Here is a 14,748-nt window from a genome sequence, read left to right as displayed (position 1 = left end):
AGTCCACTCTTGCTCGCATATATGTCTCTCAGTCTCAGGCTCGAGTAATGCAACTAAAGTATCAGCTTTCTCAACTTAAGAAGGGCACTGTTCCTCTGGCCGATTATCTGCAACGTGTCAAGGAACTTGTTGACAACCTTTCCACTACCGCCCACCCTGTCTCTGACTCCTATGTGATCCTTCACATCCTGCATGGCCTGGGATCTGACTATGATGCCTTTGCTACCTCAGTTACTACTCGCATTGATCCCCTGTCCCTCAATGATTTCACTGGTCTTCTTCTCAGCCAGGAAATCCTCAAGGAACAACGATCGTCCCCTATTGATCTACCTTCTCCTGAAGCAAACTATGTCAATAAGGATGCATCCTTTAATGGCCGATCCAATGGGGGTCGTAATCGCAACCGCTCCAACAATGGCTGAGGTCGTGGCACCTTCTCTCAGCAGAACAACAACCCATCTCATCAGTCCTCTCCATGCTCACCTTGTCAGATCTATGGATAGACCAACCACTCTGCCTTAGCCTGTTACAATCGATTCAATCCCAGCTATCAGGCTACTCCACCAGTTGCTCGCCAGGCTCTCCTAGCTATGGCAGCCTCAGGTTTTGATCCTGCTTGGTATTCGGACTCTGGAGCAACCCATCATCTCACAGCCGATCTTGACAACATGTCTCTCAGTGCTCCTTAAAATGGCACTGACCAGGTTCATGTCGGTAATGGGGCAAATTTGCATATCCACCACATAGGCCAATCTGTTCTTCATTCCCCTTCTCGTTCCTTTCATTTGCATGACATCTTACATGTTCCTAAAATTACCAAGAATCTGTTATCTGTTAGTCGTTTCACTTCTGATAATATTGTCTGTCTTGAGTTTCACCCATCTTATTGTTAAGTGAAGGAGCCTCTAACAGGGAAAACCCTGCTCCAAGGACTGATGGTCTTTATCGGTTTCCCGTTGCTCCTGTCTCTCCGCGTCTTCTCATTGGTGAACGGGTCACTCCCTCCATTTGGCATGATCGATTGGGCCATCCCTCCTCCACCAGCCTTGGAATCATACTGTCTCGCCATCAGCTTCCAACCAAGGTGGCCACTGCCTCCTCTGATTGTGTTACATGCCGTTTGGGCAAAGCACATTAAACTTCCATTTACTTTAAGTTCTAATGTTGCTTCTTCAACTTTTTCATTTGATACATTCGGACATTTGGGGTCCTTCCCTTAAGCCCTCGTTTCAATGGTCTCGTTATTACATTTCTTTTATTGATGATTGTAGTTGATTTACTTGGTTATTTCATCTTACTCATCGATCAAATGGATTGTCTACTTTCATTGCTTTTTACAAGTTTGTTCAAAATTACTTTAATTGCTCTATCAAGGCTTTCCAATCTGATGTTGCCCTTGAGTATTAGGCCTTTGATTCCTTTTTTAAGGCACATGCATGGCATACTTCACCAATACTCCTGTCCCCATACTTCTGAACAGAATGGCAGGGCTGAACGTAAACATCGCCATGTGGTGGAAATTGGCCTGACTCTACTAGCCCAAGCTAACCATCCCATAGAATTTTGAGAATCGACTTTTGAGACTGCTACTTTTTTAATTAACAGACTCCCTACCGTTGTGCTCCAATCATGCTCCCCCTTTCAGGTACTCTATGGAATAGCACCTGACTACAAGATTCTATGTACCTATGGGTGTGCTTGCTACCCTTGGCTCCGCTCCTATAATAAGCATAAATTGGAGCTTAGATCCACTCCATGCATCTTCCTTGGCTACAGTAACCGTCACAAGGGGTATCAGTGTTTTGATCCATCCACTGGCCGTACATACATCTCCAGGCATGTCACTTTTGATGAGAAAACCTTTCCTCCCATTATGCCCCAACCACCTACACCTGTCCTGCCCTCTACCCCGACCATCATCTCCAACAATGGCCCCACCATCTACCCATGCTCGACCTTACCCCCCTCCACCCCAACCGAACCACCCCTCCCTCCCCCTCAACTACCAATCCCACCACCCCTGTCACACCTCGTTCACACAGAACCGGATCGGTGATCGGGTTAACTCCGGTTAACCCAAACCTGTCAGGATCATCTGATACAGTATCCAACCACAGCATACACACAACTAAGAAAATGTTCAACAGTTCAGCGGAAGACTTAATTTACCTGTAAATATTCTCAATATACTTGATACCCAAATTGTAGTACATAGATAAATACATGTGGGTTCGCAGGCATGATATTTACACAAAAAAATAACAATTCACGTATCAAGTATATAAAAGGGGTCATCAAAAGAATCAAAAAGTAACCCTGTATGAAGTCCCTACTGTGGTCCCACAGAACAGGCCTCGCACGCGCAATTCGTGCCGTGCTCATATTCCTCGGAGACCCACCAATCCTCTTGGGGGCATTCAACTGTGGGGCCGAACCCTTGATCATCAGGCTGGTGACCTGCAAAATCATCTAAAAGAGGTGTACACGTGGGATGAGCTCACTAGCTCAGTAAGTGAAAAAAAAGACCATACAACAGTCCACACAACAATCACAACCATATGCACTATATGCTATGCAATTCATTTTAAATCACATTTACATAAACAACATTACTAAGTCTTTGGTTTAGTACTACTGCAACTATAGTGCGCCTATACTCCGGGTACGAGCTGTGAACTCCCTCCCGCGATACGCCCATAGGGCTGTTGGAGAAGGCCCACCGTGAGTACTCGGAAAAATAAAGACAATGCCGTCCACCGGCTCTCAACAGAAATGTAAATGACAGAAAATAAAGGTGCTGACTCCAGCAATTTAAAAACAGTATGATTGGCCCTCTTGAATATACCACCGATGTTGCCGACTATCCTAATGATCAACCGGGCGTATGTCTAACCGCCACAGTGACCCGACAACCGCAACCACTGCTTCCCCCCAAATGGTAACCCAACACCTCAACCCCTGTTGGGAAGGGTCGTAGCACGGGGATGGTGAGAATCCTAATACCGCATGCTCCTATATGACATAGTACGATTGCATAGTACCACCGCGTCCCATTCCACGGGTCACTAATGCACTCATTTCTAAGCTCACTACGACATCTAGTCTATTAATACAGCATGCACAATGATGTCAACATTCATCACATAAGCACATCACCATTTGACATTGAGAAAATAAACACAACACGCATGACATAAAAATATGAGGATGGCTAAGCTACATATAATTTTCATGATGACATGGCTAGTCTAGATACAATTTAATGAATGTCAAACAAGCCTTAAAATAAGGCCAAACGTCCTCTCCCCACTTACCTGTAGTGTACAAAGACTCATGCCCAGTACGGGTGAGATTCGGTGCAAGAAGCGTAAGTTTTGGTGAACCTATCATAAGTGAATGGGGTTAGCATTTCACCACTTTGGGGTCAAACTAACAAGACTTGATGACAAAATCATGTTTAGAATCCTAAAAGAAGGTCGCACGTCCGTTTTGGGTCCATTCGGACGTACAAATCGCGTTGGGAGCCTCTCCGGTGGGTCGGACAGCCCACCTGTCCTGACCCATCGGTCATGACCGGCGGGCAGGTTGGCCCCCTGATCGGCCAGCCGGTAGGGGATCACCGATGCAGGTCGAGGGTTTGCTAGGACCGGTGGGCAGGTTGGCCCATCGGTCGGCCGCCAGTAGGGGCCCGTCGATTGGCCCCGAGGGCCTGTCCTCTCAGGCGGGCCATTTGGCCCACCGGTCTTGGCAAAAAAATACCATTTTCCCTGAAACCTTCCCCAACCTTTGGGGAATCAAATGAGACTTTTCCAAACCCATTCTCAACACATTCAATGTCTCATAAGATGATTCTAACCTAGATCTAGGTTAGATTTAAGGAATGGAAGCCATCTTACATTCTTTGCTCAAGAACTCTTTCAAAAACCCCAAAATCACTTCAAATCACCAATGCTCCTCCAACCATGGAAACACTTCTTCAAATCCTTCAAAATCAACACATAAATCATCTATTAAACCTTAGATTCATCATCTCAAGGGGGATCTACAAGACCTCAAGAAACTCTACCCAAATCAAGGGTTTTACTTGAGTTTGGTGAAAGTTTAAGAACATAGCCTTTGCTCACCTCTAAACGTAGATCTCGTGTTGGAGATCACTCTTCCGGCGTCAGAATGGGAAGATCAAACCTTGGCACTGCTTAAATCCATTTCTTCTTCCTCTTCCTTCCCCTTTCTTCTTCTTCGTTCTCTTTTCTCCCTTCTTTTCTCTCTCCTCTTAACATTTCTCTCCAACTATTCAATGTAATAAATGAGATATGAAAAACATAATAATAACTATTTATACTTCCTAAAAACCATTAGTAACACATGGGTGGGTCACTCAGGTGGGCGGATGCGCCCACCTGTGACCGCCCACCTGAGGGCCGAAAATTGGCCAACAAGTGGGATTCTGATGGAATTCGACTCTCGGCACGAATCTCACTCTCGGCATAAGGTATATTATACGTTTACGCTTTAGGATACGGCTACATACCTGCTTTATCCGTACATGGCCTTATGATATGTGCATGTACACGACTTGGGTACACCTGTCTCCTCTGGCACTGACTCGGACTTCTCCGGCCAACCGGTGTTCAAAGTTACCCTTGCCATCATGGTGGATAAGGAACCCTCCTTATCCCTCTCCGGTTCGGGTCCTGTATGGTTAAACCGGGTCAACTGTGTAATTGGACCGGGTTTAAAAAGTAGGGTATCATAGCCCCTACCTCCCATACCTACCTCCCCAATCGTGCCCTCTCACCACCCCATGGTCACCCGCCTCCATGCTGGCATAACCAAACCAAACCCCAAACTCACCCTCCTCTCTACCAAACATCCCATTTCCCAAGCTCTCCTTGCCACTCTACCCTCTACCACTTATGAGCCGACCTCCTTTACTGTAGCTAATAAAGTACTTCATTGGCAGATAGCTATGAGTGAGGAGTTTAATGCTCTCATGCGCCATGGTACCTGGACCTTAGAACCTGATCATCCATCCATAAACATTGTTGGAAATAAATGGGTGTATCGGATCAAATGCCATTCAGATGGCACAATAGGTCGTTACAAAGCCCGATTTGTGGCCAAGGGCTTTCACCAACGGGAAGGGGTGGACTACTTTGATACATTCAGTCCGGTGGTCAAACCAACTACCATCAGGCCTATCCTCTCTATCGCGATCGGCCAAGGTTGGGTCCTTCGGCAGTTGGATGTTAAGAATGCATTTCTTAATGGCTCTCTCAAGAATAGGTCTACATGACACAACCTCAGGGGTTCGTGGATCCTACCTACCCACCATATTTGACATCTTAAACGCGCCCTATACGGCCTCAAATAGGCCCCACGAGCATGGTCCCATCGGCTTGGCACATTCTTGGCCTTTATTAGGTTCACTTCCTTGGCCTCTGATAGTGTTGTTTATGTACGCATCTCCTCCAAGCAGAGCCTCTACATATTGATTTATGTTGATGACATCATAGTTACTGGAACAAGCCCCTCTGCAGTTCAAGACATAATTACCACTCTGGGCACTGAGTTTTCCATTACCGATTTGGGTGATCATTTTTTCTCGGTGTTGAGGCCCACAGGGACACAGCTGGGTTATATCTCACTCAATCCAAGTACATTCATGACCTCCTATGCAAGGTAAAAATGGATGGTGCCAAACCTATACCCACGCCAAGCTCCACTGCAGCCTTGTCTAGCACTACTAGATCGCCCTTTACTGACCCCACTCTCTATCGCAGTACAGTGGGTGCCCTGCAATACCTCACCCTCACACGCCCAGACATCGCCTTCTCTGTCAACAAGGTGTGTCAGTTCATGCACTAACCCACCGCAGATCACTGTGTTGTTGTGAAATGGATTCTTCGGTACTTAAAAGATACCATCACCCTTGGTGTTCTCATCAGGCATTCCACCTAAATTCAGCTTCATGCGTATACTTACCCTGACTGAGCTGACTGCCCTGACGATCGAAGATCCACTAGTGGCAATTGCATATTTTTAGGACCCAATTTAATCTCCTGGAGCTCTAAGAAGCAACATATTGTGGCCCGTTCCTCTATGGAGTCTAAATACAAAGGCCTTGCCAATGCTACATCTGAACTATTATGGCTTCGTCAACTGTTACTTGATCTTGGTGTTTCCTCCTCCCCGCTAATGCTTTACTGTGATAGCAATGGCGCAACCTACCTAGTGGCCAACCCCCTCTTCCATGCACGTACAAAACACATTGAAATCGATTTTTATTTTGTATGTGAACAGGTAGCCACAGGTAGACTATGCATACGGTTTGTTGCTAGCTCGGACTAGAGAGCCGATATCATGATCAAAGGTCTCCCTACCCCGCGCTTTTGCAATCTTAGGGACAAGCTCAATGTCCATTTCTGGCCGCTTCACTTGCGGGGGCGTATTACGGATATCCCATGCACACAAGTCCTACCGAGCAAGGACTCTCTCTCGTGAAATCCTGTAGATCAAGAGACACCTCAACCCATACGCAACTTGCACCCAATGTATGTAGTTGAGTCTTAGTCAAATTCTAACAAATTGTAACCAAATGTAGATGAGTCCTTAATGAGTCGTAGTGGCTGTAAACACTTACACGTGATTGAACGTGATTGATATATATATATATATATATACAATACAAAACCCTACCAAATATGATCAGGGAAAGCACAAAGAGAACGTCTCCTACTGGTGTACTATTCTATCCAGAACTATTTGAATTTGTTACATATTCCTTATCATTAACACCTTTGCACATGAGTCATGACTCTTGTCACACAGTGGAGGATGCGGCTGCCACATGTTGCACATTTGGTCTTCATATAAGGCCAAAATTAGTTTCAGTTCTCAACACGTTCTGACATGGGCCAAACGTGATAAACGGGAAGATGCCCAAAAGAGCTTATAAATAGAAGAAAAAAATAGCTTCAAATTTCCAAGCCAGTACTTAGCTATCTAGCTACCAATCTTAGCTTGCTGAGAACTACTTAGACTTGCGAAGACATGGAAGTCCAACAAGTTCTTCACATGAATTCGGGCAATGGAGAGACTAGCTATGCTACAAACTCCAATCTTCAAGTTCTCTCTCTCTCTCTCTCTCTTCTCTCTCTCTCTCTCTCTCTCTCTCTCTCTCTCTCTCTCTCTCTCTCTCTCTCAGTTACATTTGTTCTAAGAAATTTGAACTTGGGTATTTGCAAAACTAGTGATAACCAAGGCAAAGCCAATGGTGATTGGGAGCATTTCAGATTTTTATACCACCAACTTTCCTCGAAGTTTAAGGGTTGCAGATTTGGGGTGCCCTTCAGGGCCGAACACCCTACTAGTGATCTCAGAGATCATTGAGGCTATTGATGAAACATGTCATCAGTTGAATTGTAAAACACCTGAATTCCAAGTGTTCCTTAATGATCTACCAAGTAATGACTTCAACAACATTTTCAAGACCTTGCTGGCCTTCTATGAGCAACTAAAGAAGGAGAAGGGTGAAAATTTTGGACCATGTTCCATCACAGGATTACCTGGTTCTTTCTATGATTGGCTTTTTCCAAGTAATACCATAGACTTCCTTCATTCCTCCTATAGAGTTCATTGGCTCTCTCAGGTTTGCAACTTAACTAATTTCTCCACCTTCTCTACCACATACCATTGAACTCTTGCATCCCTATGATACCAAGTAAAACTTCAACGTTAGCTTGAGAAAAATTCTTTTGATTATATTGATTTCACATGTGATGATATATATACAAGAATTACATGCATGATATCCATTGATTAAGGGATAGACATGAGGAGAACTTACCTACTAAGGAAGAGATTTTTCTTTTTTTTGGTTAAAAAAAAAAAATCCTATCATAGAAATTAAGGGAGATAGTAAGAAAGGTATGATATTTCAAGAGACATCGGTGCCAGGTGGATTCCCCCATTAAAACTGTAATAATTGGGGTCTTCTGGATGGCCAATTATACATCCAGATGACAGATGACTGGTTCTACTGCAAGTACAGTGCATGTACATCATCACTCTACACATGTCCTTCTTACTGTCATTTAGAGTGCATATATAGAAGGGCATTTATAGATGAAAAAATGGCATGTGTGGGCGATGAGCGTATAACTACAAGAAAAATGGGTTTTTGGGATGGAAATTTTGTCTCAAATATTAAAATATTGTCGTTAATACCCTTTAGGGACAGTAAAAATTTCCGTCACACAACTGCCGTCGCATAATTTTAGAGACGGATAAATTTTTCCGTCTCTAAGGGGTCAATTGCGACATTTTTTGCGATGGATATTTCCGTCGCAAAAAGAAAAATAAGAGACAGAATTTTCTGTCACAAATAGGATGTTGCCATGGCCATGTAGTGACAATTTATTTCTATCACAAAAGAGCCTATATTATTTGAGACAGATTTTTACTGTCATAAACTATTGTCAATTGGGATGGAAGATTCTATCTTAAAAACGGTTGTTCTTTAGGGACAGTAAAAATCCGTCGCTAAAGGTCTAAAAGTAAATAAAAAAAAATATTTGTTTTTTGTCTACATATATTACTCTGTTATTACACATTAGTAGATCCAAGTAGACATTTAATATTTACATCATCCAAAATTAATAACTTGAGATAAATCTATACAAATTTAAATTTTACATCGTCATCAAACATAATGATAGATAAAACTATTTTTTTCCCCCAAATATTTTCGTCGTTAACATTCAATAATATATTGTAGCCACTTCAACCTGTGAATGTGATTCCATCAAAGAAACCATTAGATTATTGTACATAGACAATTTGAACCATTTAGAGTATTAGTGAAATAAGGTAACACTAACATTGATTTGTTTTCAAAACTAGAACAGTGAATGAAGGGACAATCCTAATACAAAAACAATCCTCCAAAAACCTACCTTCACCCACTCTGATTTGAGCAAGGGCTAATACACAAGGCAACATAAATAGCGAAAGAAAACTAAACAAGGGCACATCATTCTCCCCCTGCTAAATGCCAACTGAAACTCTTGAAGAAACTATCCAGTGAACTGGTATGCAAACCTTGTCTAGTTATCCATCTAATGCAGAAAACCCCACCTTAAATCCTTAAAGATATACAAATAAATAAATAAATAATAAAAAAATATTTCCAATATACATAGCTATATGCCTTTGAGTGAGCCAAAGTCCATCCCTAGTAGCAGCTATATGCTTCTGAATAAGCCAAAGCCCATCACTAGTAGCCACCCTCCCCCTCCCCCACCCTTCTCTCATTTTTCAAATTTTACCACATTAAATGAAAGCACAGAGCAACAAGTAACAAGTTTCTTGCAATCATTGATTTAAGAAACATATTGCTGGAATGAGAAAAGGGTTTCCTCTTAAACACAAAAAATTGGGTGGATATTCAGGCTAAAAATTAACAAGAAACTACAAATAGAAAGAAAAAACACAACTAGGAGACATAATGTGGCACCTGAAAACACAACATCAGCAGAGACAGCACAGCCAAACTGAGATCATCCATCTGGTGAGTAATTCATTTTAATTTTTTGATTTTCACAAATTGCAATGGAACTGATACATCCAATAATATGCAAAAATAGATGCATGGCATAAAGGGTCCCCAACAAATTTTATATCGACGTACCTACACCAGCTTTCAAAGCTTCTACAACAGAAACTGGTGGTTCTATATAATCATCTCTTTTAGGAAAATTTATCGTATGAACCACATTTCTACTTGCTTTATCACTTGTAGTATATCTTCCATTTCTCTAGATCTTTACTTTATCGAGTCAAATCAATACTCAATTAATAGAACCTGCAAACACATGTTGATGAAGGCAGTGTACAAGCTAGCACTTCCAACTAGTCTTGCATCACATGAAAAAGAATTAGTCGATAATTCCCCATCTCAAGGGAAATTTAGATTTTCTAACCGAATAAGGGTGATGCAGAACTGAAGATTTAACAACAGAGGAAGTCCAAGAAGAAACAGGCCTAATGTGGCCTAGCCCTAATCTAAGCACGCTTACATGGCCTGGGCCCACTTTGTTTTAGTTTAAGTTGCTTTCATTTGATTTTAAGTGTTTAAAAAGTTCTTGTTGAACCAGTGGTTCACGGGTTCAACTTAAGTTGTTATCTTATTTTTTTTTAAAGATTTTTAGAAGTATGGAATGGCTTGTAATTAAGGGTGAACAGCTAGGGAGTATCCAAGTCTACTTAAAACTGTCTTTTGTGGTGAACCAATCAAACTTTGCAATGAGAAGCCCAGATTGCAGTTCTTTTATTCTCTTGTACTCTTCTCTTGTCAATTCTATTAAACTTACAGCAGTATTGCTACACAATCATATCTTGCAGTAGAACAAGCAGTACCCACAATATAACTTTCCTACTCTTTGTGAAATTTCTGATAATAGGTCATATACAGGTCTGATCCACTTTTTGATTCCATACATCTTCAGTCAGTGCTCTTAACTCTCTCCAACAATCAAGTTTTGATTTTTCTGGTTGAATGCCATATTCCTATTCCAAGTTGGATTCAATACTTGCTATTTTGGGAGGTTATTTAATAACTGATATTTGTTGATTTGTTGGGTCTCACATCTACTATTGGGTGTATTGAATCTGAAACCCGATGTCAAAAAGATCAGTTACTAGTCAAACTTGAGGTCTCATACTCCAATCATTCCAGCAGATCCAAGTATCCAACCCATGAATCAGGTTGAAATTCTCAGCAGTCATATATTCTAGGCCATTAGAGGAGAACTCAACCTGCATTATCTGGCCATCTAAATTATTGATTTTGTTTTATGCAATTTCTCTTTAATCTGGATATTTGGTCTTGTTGGTATTGGTTAATAAATATCAGAACCACATTCAGGGGGGGCATTTTTATAAAGGACACAAACCAAAACGAGCAATTCCAACATTTTCACATTACTACTTGCTTTATCGCATGTACTATATCTTCTAATTCCCTAGATTTTCACTTTAGAGAGATTAATACTCAAATAATAGAACCTCAAAATGACATGTTGAAGGCAATGCACAAGCTACCATCTTCCAACTACTCTTGCATCACATGACAAGAATTAGGAGATAATTCCCCATCTAAAGGGAATTCCAGATTTCTACCCAAAAGAGGGGGGCATTTAGATTGAAAACAGAATCCAAAACCAAAAGTTTCAACATTTGCACAGAACAAAGTATAAAAAGGGACAAGAACCTCTGTACCAAACCAACAACCAGTTCCCTTGGTAGCTAAATTTGTTAGAATTGCTTGAATGTGAAGTTGTGCAGACATTCAAATAATTAAACAAAAAAGAATGTGAAAAATGGAAAGACAATTGATATTCAAAAGAGTATGTCACAAAGTTATTTTATTAAATGAACACCATGAATCTAGTTGTGGGAATTCTCAGTCACAAGAAAATAAACAATCCAAACTCTCACCTTAAATAAAGGAATAAGCAAAGAGTTATCAATGTAACACTTACCGAACGTAGAGGGAGACCCATATGACTGAGGACACAATTTGTTCTTGGTGAAATCCATTCCCGCGGATGATGATATCTACACGTGGAACCAAATTTACATTCTCCTATTCTCACATAGTACTGGCATTCAAGTTGACCAGGTCTTTCAGGATTTGAGTGTTCCTTCTGAGTGCTGCTAGTAGGTCCAGCAGAGGAAGGTAGCATCTGGTAAGGTCCTGGATACACAGGTTCTGAGGGAGATAGTTGTGACACTCCATAAATTGAACCTGCTCCAACAGTGTGTTTAGCGGTAGGAGATGCTACTGGACTAACAGGTCCCTGCTTTAGATGGACTAACAACCCAATAAGAAACTGTAAATGTTTGTTGAATACCAGAAGAAAGGAAAATGTTTTTATTCACGCACAGGATAAGGACCCTAGGTCGGAACTGGTACCAACCCTGGAGGAAGCACCACAGGACCATACACCCCTTGCACATATGAAACAGGTAATAATGGAGGCCTCGCAACTTGCCAGTTGACTACCCCAAATTGCTGCTGAGTAGTAACTAAAGGAGACTGCACCATCAGATAAAATGGGTTCCCTCACCTTTAACCTGCGATTTTTCTCCCTGGAACCTTCTCTTTCTCTCTCAGCTATCTTTCTTCTCTTTGAAACCCCTAATCCTGTGATCTCCTTCTCTCTGAATCCCCTTCTCCTGTGATCACTCTCTCTCTCTCTGAAACCTTCTCCTGCGTAGATTCTTCTTCTCCTTCTCGATTCTTGTCTCCTTCCCCTCTTGAATCAGTGAATGCGAAGGTAAAGGAGGTCCTAAATCTCAACAACATGGGAGTTCGGAGAGATGTGGGTTTGTAGAGGAGAGAGAAAGCATTGATACGAAAATGGGATTTTGGAGAGATTTGAGCGCACAGCAAGTGGGAAGGGAATTAGGGCTCGGATTTTGGAGGAATAATATCTTTAATTTAGGTACAACTAATTATCTCTCTCCAATTTTGCAACGAAAATATTCGTCTTCAATGATAAATATGTATTGAAGTAATCATCTATATTTCGATTTGTTTGAATTTAACGTGATTCAGAGATTTGAGCGTGCAAATTTGAAAATTTCTTTAATTTAGAGACAGATAGTTATCCATCTCCAATTTTGCGATGGAAAATTTCCGTCTCCAATGATAAATATATTTTTCGAATTTAACACATTTTATTTTGTGTTATACTATTAGATATGTAGCAACGCAACTATTTCTATCCCAAATGATTTATTTAGTGACGGAAAAAATCCATCGTAATAGATATAAATTCAATTAAAATTCATCGTAGGAGATATAAAATTTAATTATAATAGTGACGGAAAAATTCCGTCTCAAATATTGGGATGGTAATATTTCTATCCCATATATTGCGACAGAACTGTATCCGTCTCGATTGGTTTATTTAACGGACAGAAAGCAATCCGTTGTAATAGATATAAAATTCAATCATGATTGCGATGGAAAATTTTCGCCTCAAATATTGGGACAGTAATAATTCTGTCCCATATATTGCGACAAAAATTTTTCCGTATCTAATAATTTATTTAGGTACAAAAAGTAATCCGTTGTAATATATGTAAAATTCAATCATAATAGCGATGGAAAAATTCCGTCTCAAATATTGGGACGGTAATATTTCTGTCCCATATATTGCGACACAGTTGTATTCGTCTCGAATGGTTTATTTAGGGACAGAAAGTAATCCGTCGTAATAGATGTAAAATTCAATCCCAGTAACAACAGAAAATTCCATCTCAAAGGTTGTGACGGTAAGATATATGTCCCAACTGCCAAATATATAACGACAGAATTATATCGTAGAGGCAATGGAGCTAGACTATAAAAAATTCATTGTATTACAGAATGAATATCCTTACTATCATACACATTCATACAAGTGTTGATATATTTCTTAATCTTGATGCATACTATAGGTTCCTCTAACAGTTGAAAGTAACAATAAGGGGAACATTTACTTGGCAACAACAAGTCCTCCTAGTGTGTTCAAAGCGTACTTAGAGCAATTGCAAAAAGACTTCTCGTTATTTCTTAGCTTACGCTCCAAGGAAATAACACCAGGAGGGAGAATGGTTATATCAATGTTAGGTAGGAGAAATGAAGATCCCTTAGGCAAAGAGGGTTAATTTTTCGAGCTATTGTCTAAGGCACTAAATAACTTGGTCTCAGAGGTATATATATGCTTAGTGCTTACCATGTAGATAAATCCTACAAATTCATGTTTAATTACCATTGATTTTCTTCATGTTCAATTTATTAAAATTTTCTTCATTTGATTTAGGGTCTCATTGAAGAAGCTCAAGTGGATTCATAGGGTCTCATTGAAGAAGCTCAAGTGGATTCATTCAATTTGCCTTTCTATATGCCTAGTCGCAAAGAATTAGATGACGTAGTTTGTGTGGAAGGATCGTTTTATCTTGATCAGCTGCATATCTTTGATGTCAATGGGGATGGGAGTGACAATGATGACAAAAAAAGCTTCATGTTTGATAGATTTATAAGTGCACAGAAAATGGCAAAGTGTATAAGAGCAGTGGTAGAACCCTTGATGGCTTATCACTTTGGGGAAGCTATAATTGATATTTTGCTCAGTAGGTACATGGTGAATATTAGTGACCACCTCTCAAAGGTGGAGGCTAAGAACGCTAATTTTGTCATTTCCTTGAGAGGGAAATGAAGCTTTGGGACTTTGAAGAGGCTTAGTATGTTAATCAAGTCATTTCTATTAGAAGTAATAAGGATGTACTCATTTCTATCAGAAATGCATCATGGCACTTTGAAAATAGATCAGCTAGGATTTAAACGGGGTGGTTAATGTTGCCTTTTATTTGAAATCCTGTTTTCTATAGCTTATGAAGGCATATGGAGGGGATTATTTGCCGCATCATACAATTCCGTTTCTGTTCACTCTGACAAGAACCGGCCTTCCAAGATGAAGGACTTGGCCACTTTTCTTTTTTTTTTTGATAGAGTAAAGAAAAACTTCATTACACAGATAAGGTGGAAAATACAACATTATAGGAGTTAAGGTTAGTGAAATGAGATCATTTCTCAATCACCCATAAAACAATAACTTGCATTAGAAGTACCATATCATTGCTAGGCCTAAAACAGAAAATGGGTTCAAACAAGTCTAGATAAGCCTAAAAAAGCGG

General features: G+C 40.6%; 1 protein-coding gene across 2 annotated transcripts; it reads left to right on the top strand.

Annotated features, from left to right (window-relative positions):
• The first annotated feature begins 6,993 nt into the window (after positions 1-6,993).
• LOC122080641 (probable jasmonic acid carboxyl methyltransferase 1) lies at positions 6,994-14,378 on the top strand. 2 transcript variants are annotated; one of them, XR_006140855.1, is made up of 2 exons: positions 6,994-7,651; positions 10,002-10,753. XR_006140855.1 is itself a non-coding variant. In XM_042647443.1 (2 exons), exons 1-2 carry the CDS (start codon positions 7,274-7,276, stop codon positions 14,268-14,270), a joined length of 741 nt encoding a protein of 246 aa, XP_042503377.1. In that variant the 5' UTR covers positions 6,994-7,273; the 3' UTR covers positions 14,271-14,378. The 2 variants fall into 2 exon arrangements, 1 of the variants encoding a protein (XP_042503377.1); XM_042647443.1 differs by lacking the exon at positions 10,002-10,753 and adding an exon at positions 13,908-14,378.
• The last annotated feature ends 370 nt before the right edge of the window (positions 14,379-14,748 follow it).

Source organism: Macadamia integrifolia, chromosome 6 (genome assembly GCF_013358625.1).
Source record: "Macadamia integrifolia cultivar HAES 741 chromosome 6, SCU_Mint_v3, whole genome shotgun sequence".
Lineage (NCBI taxonomy): Eukaryota > Viridiplantae > Streptophyta > Magnoliopsida > Proteales > Proteaceae > Macadamia > Macadamia integrifolia.
This window is presented reverse-complemented; position numbering and strand designations above follow the sequence as displayed.

Bases quoted from the DNA above. Each gene is read 5' to 3' on its own strand.
- LOC122080641 (XM_042647443.1), top strand. From the start codon at position 7,274: ATGGTGATTGGGAGCATTTCAGATTTTTATACCACCAACTTTCCTCGA. The intron at 7,652-13,907 runs GTTTGCAACTTA...GTGGATTCATAG, and splicing joins GAGTTCATTGGCTCTCTCAG to GGTCTCATTGAAGAAGCTCA.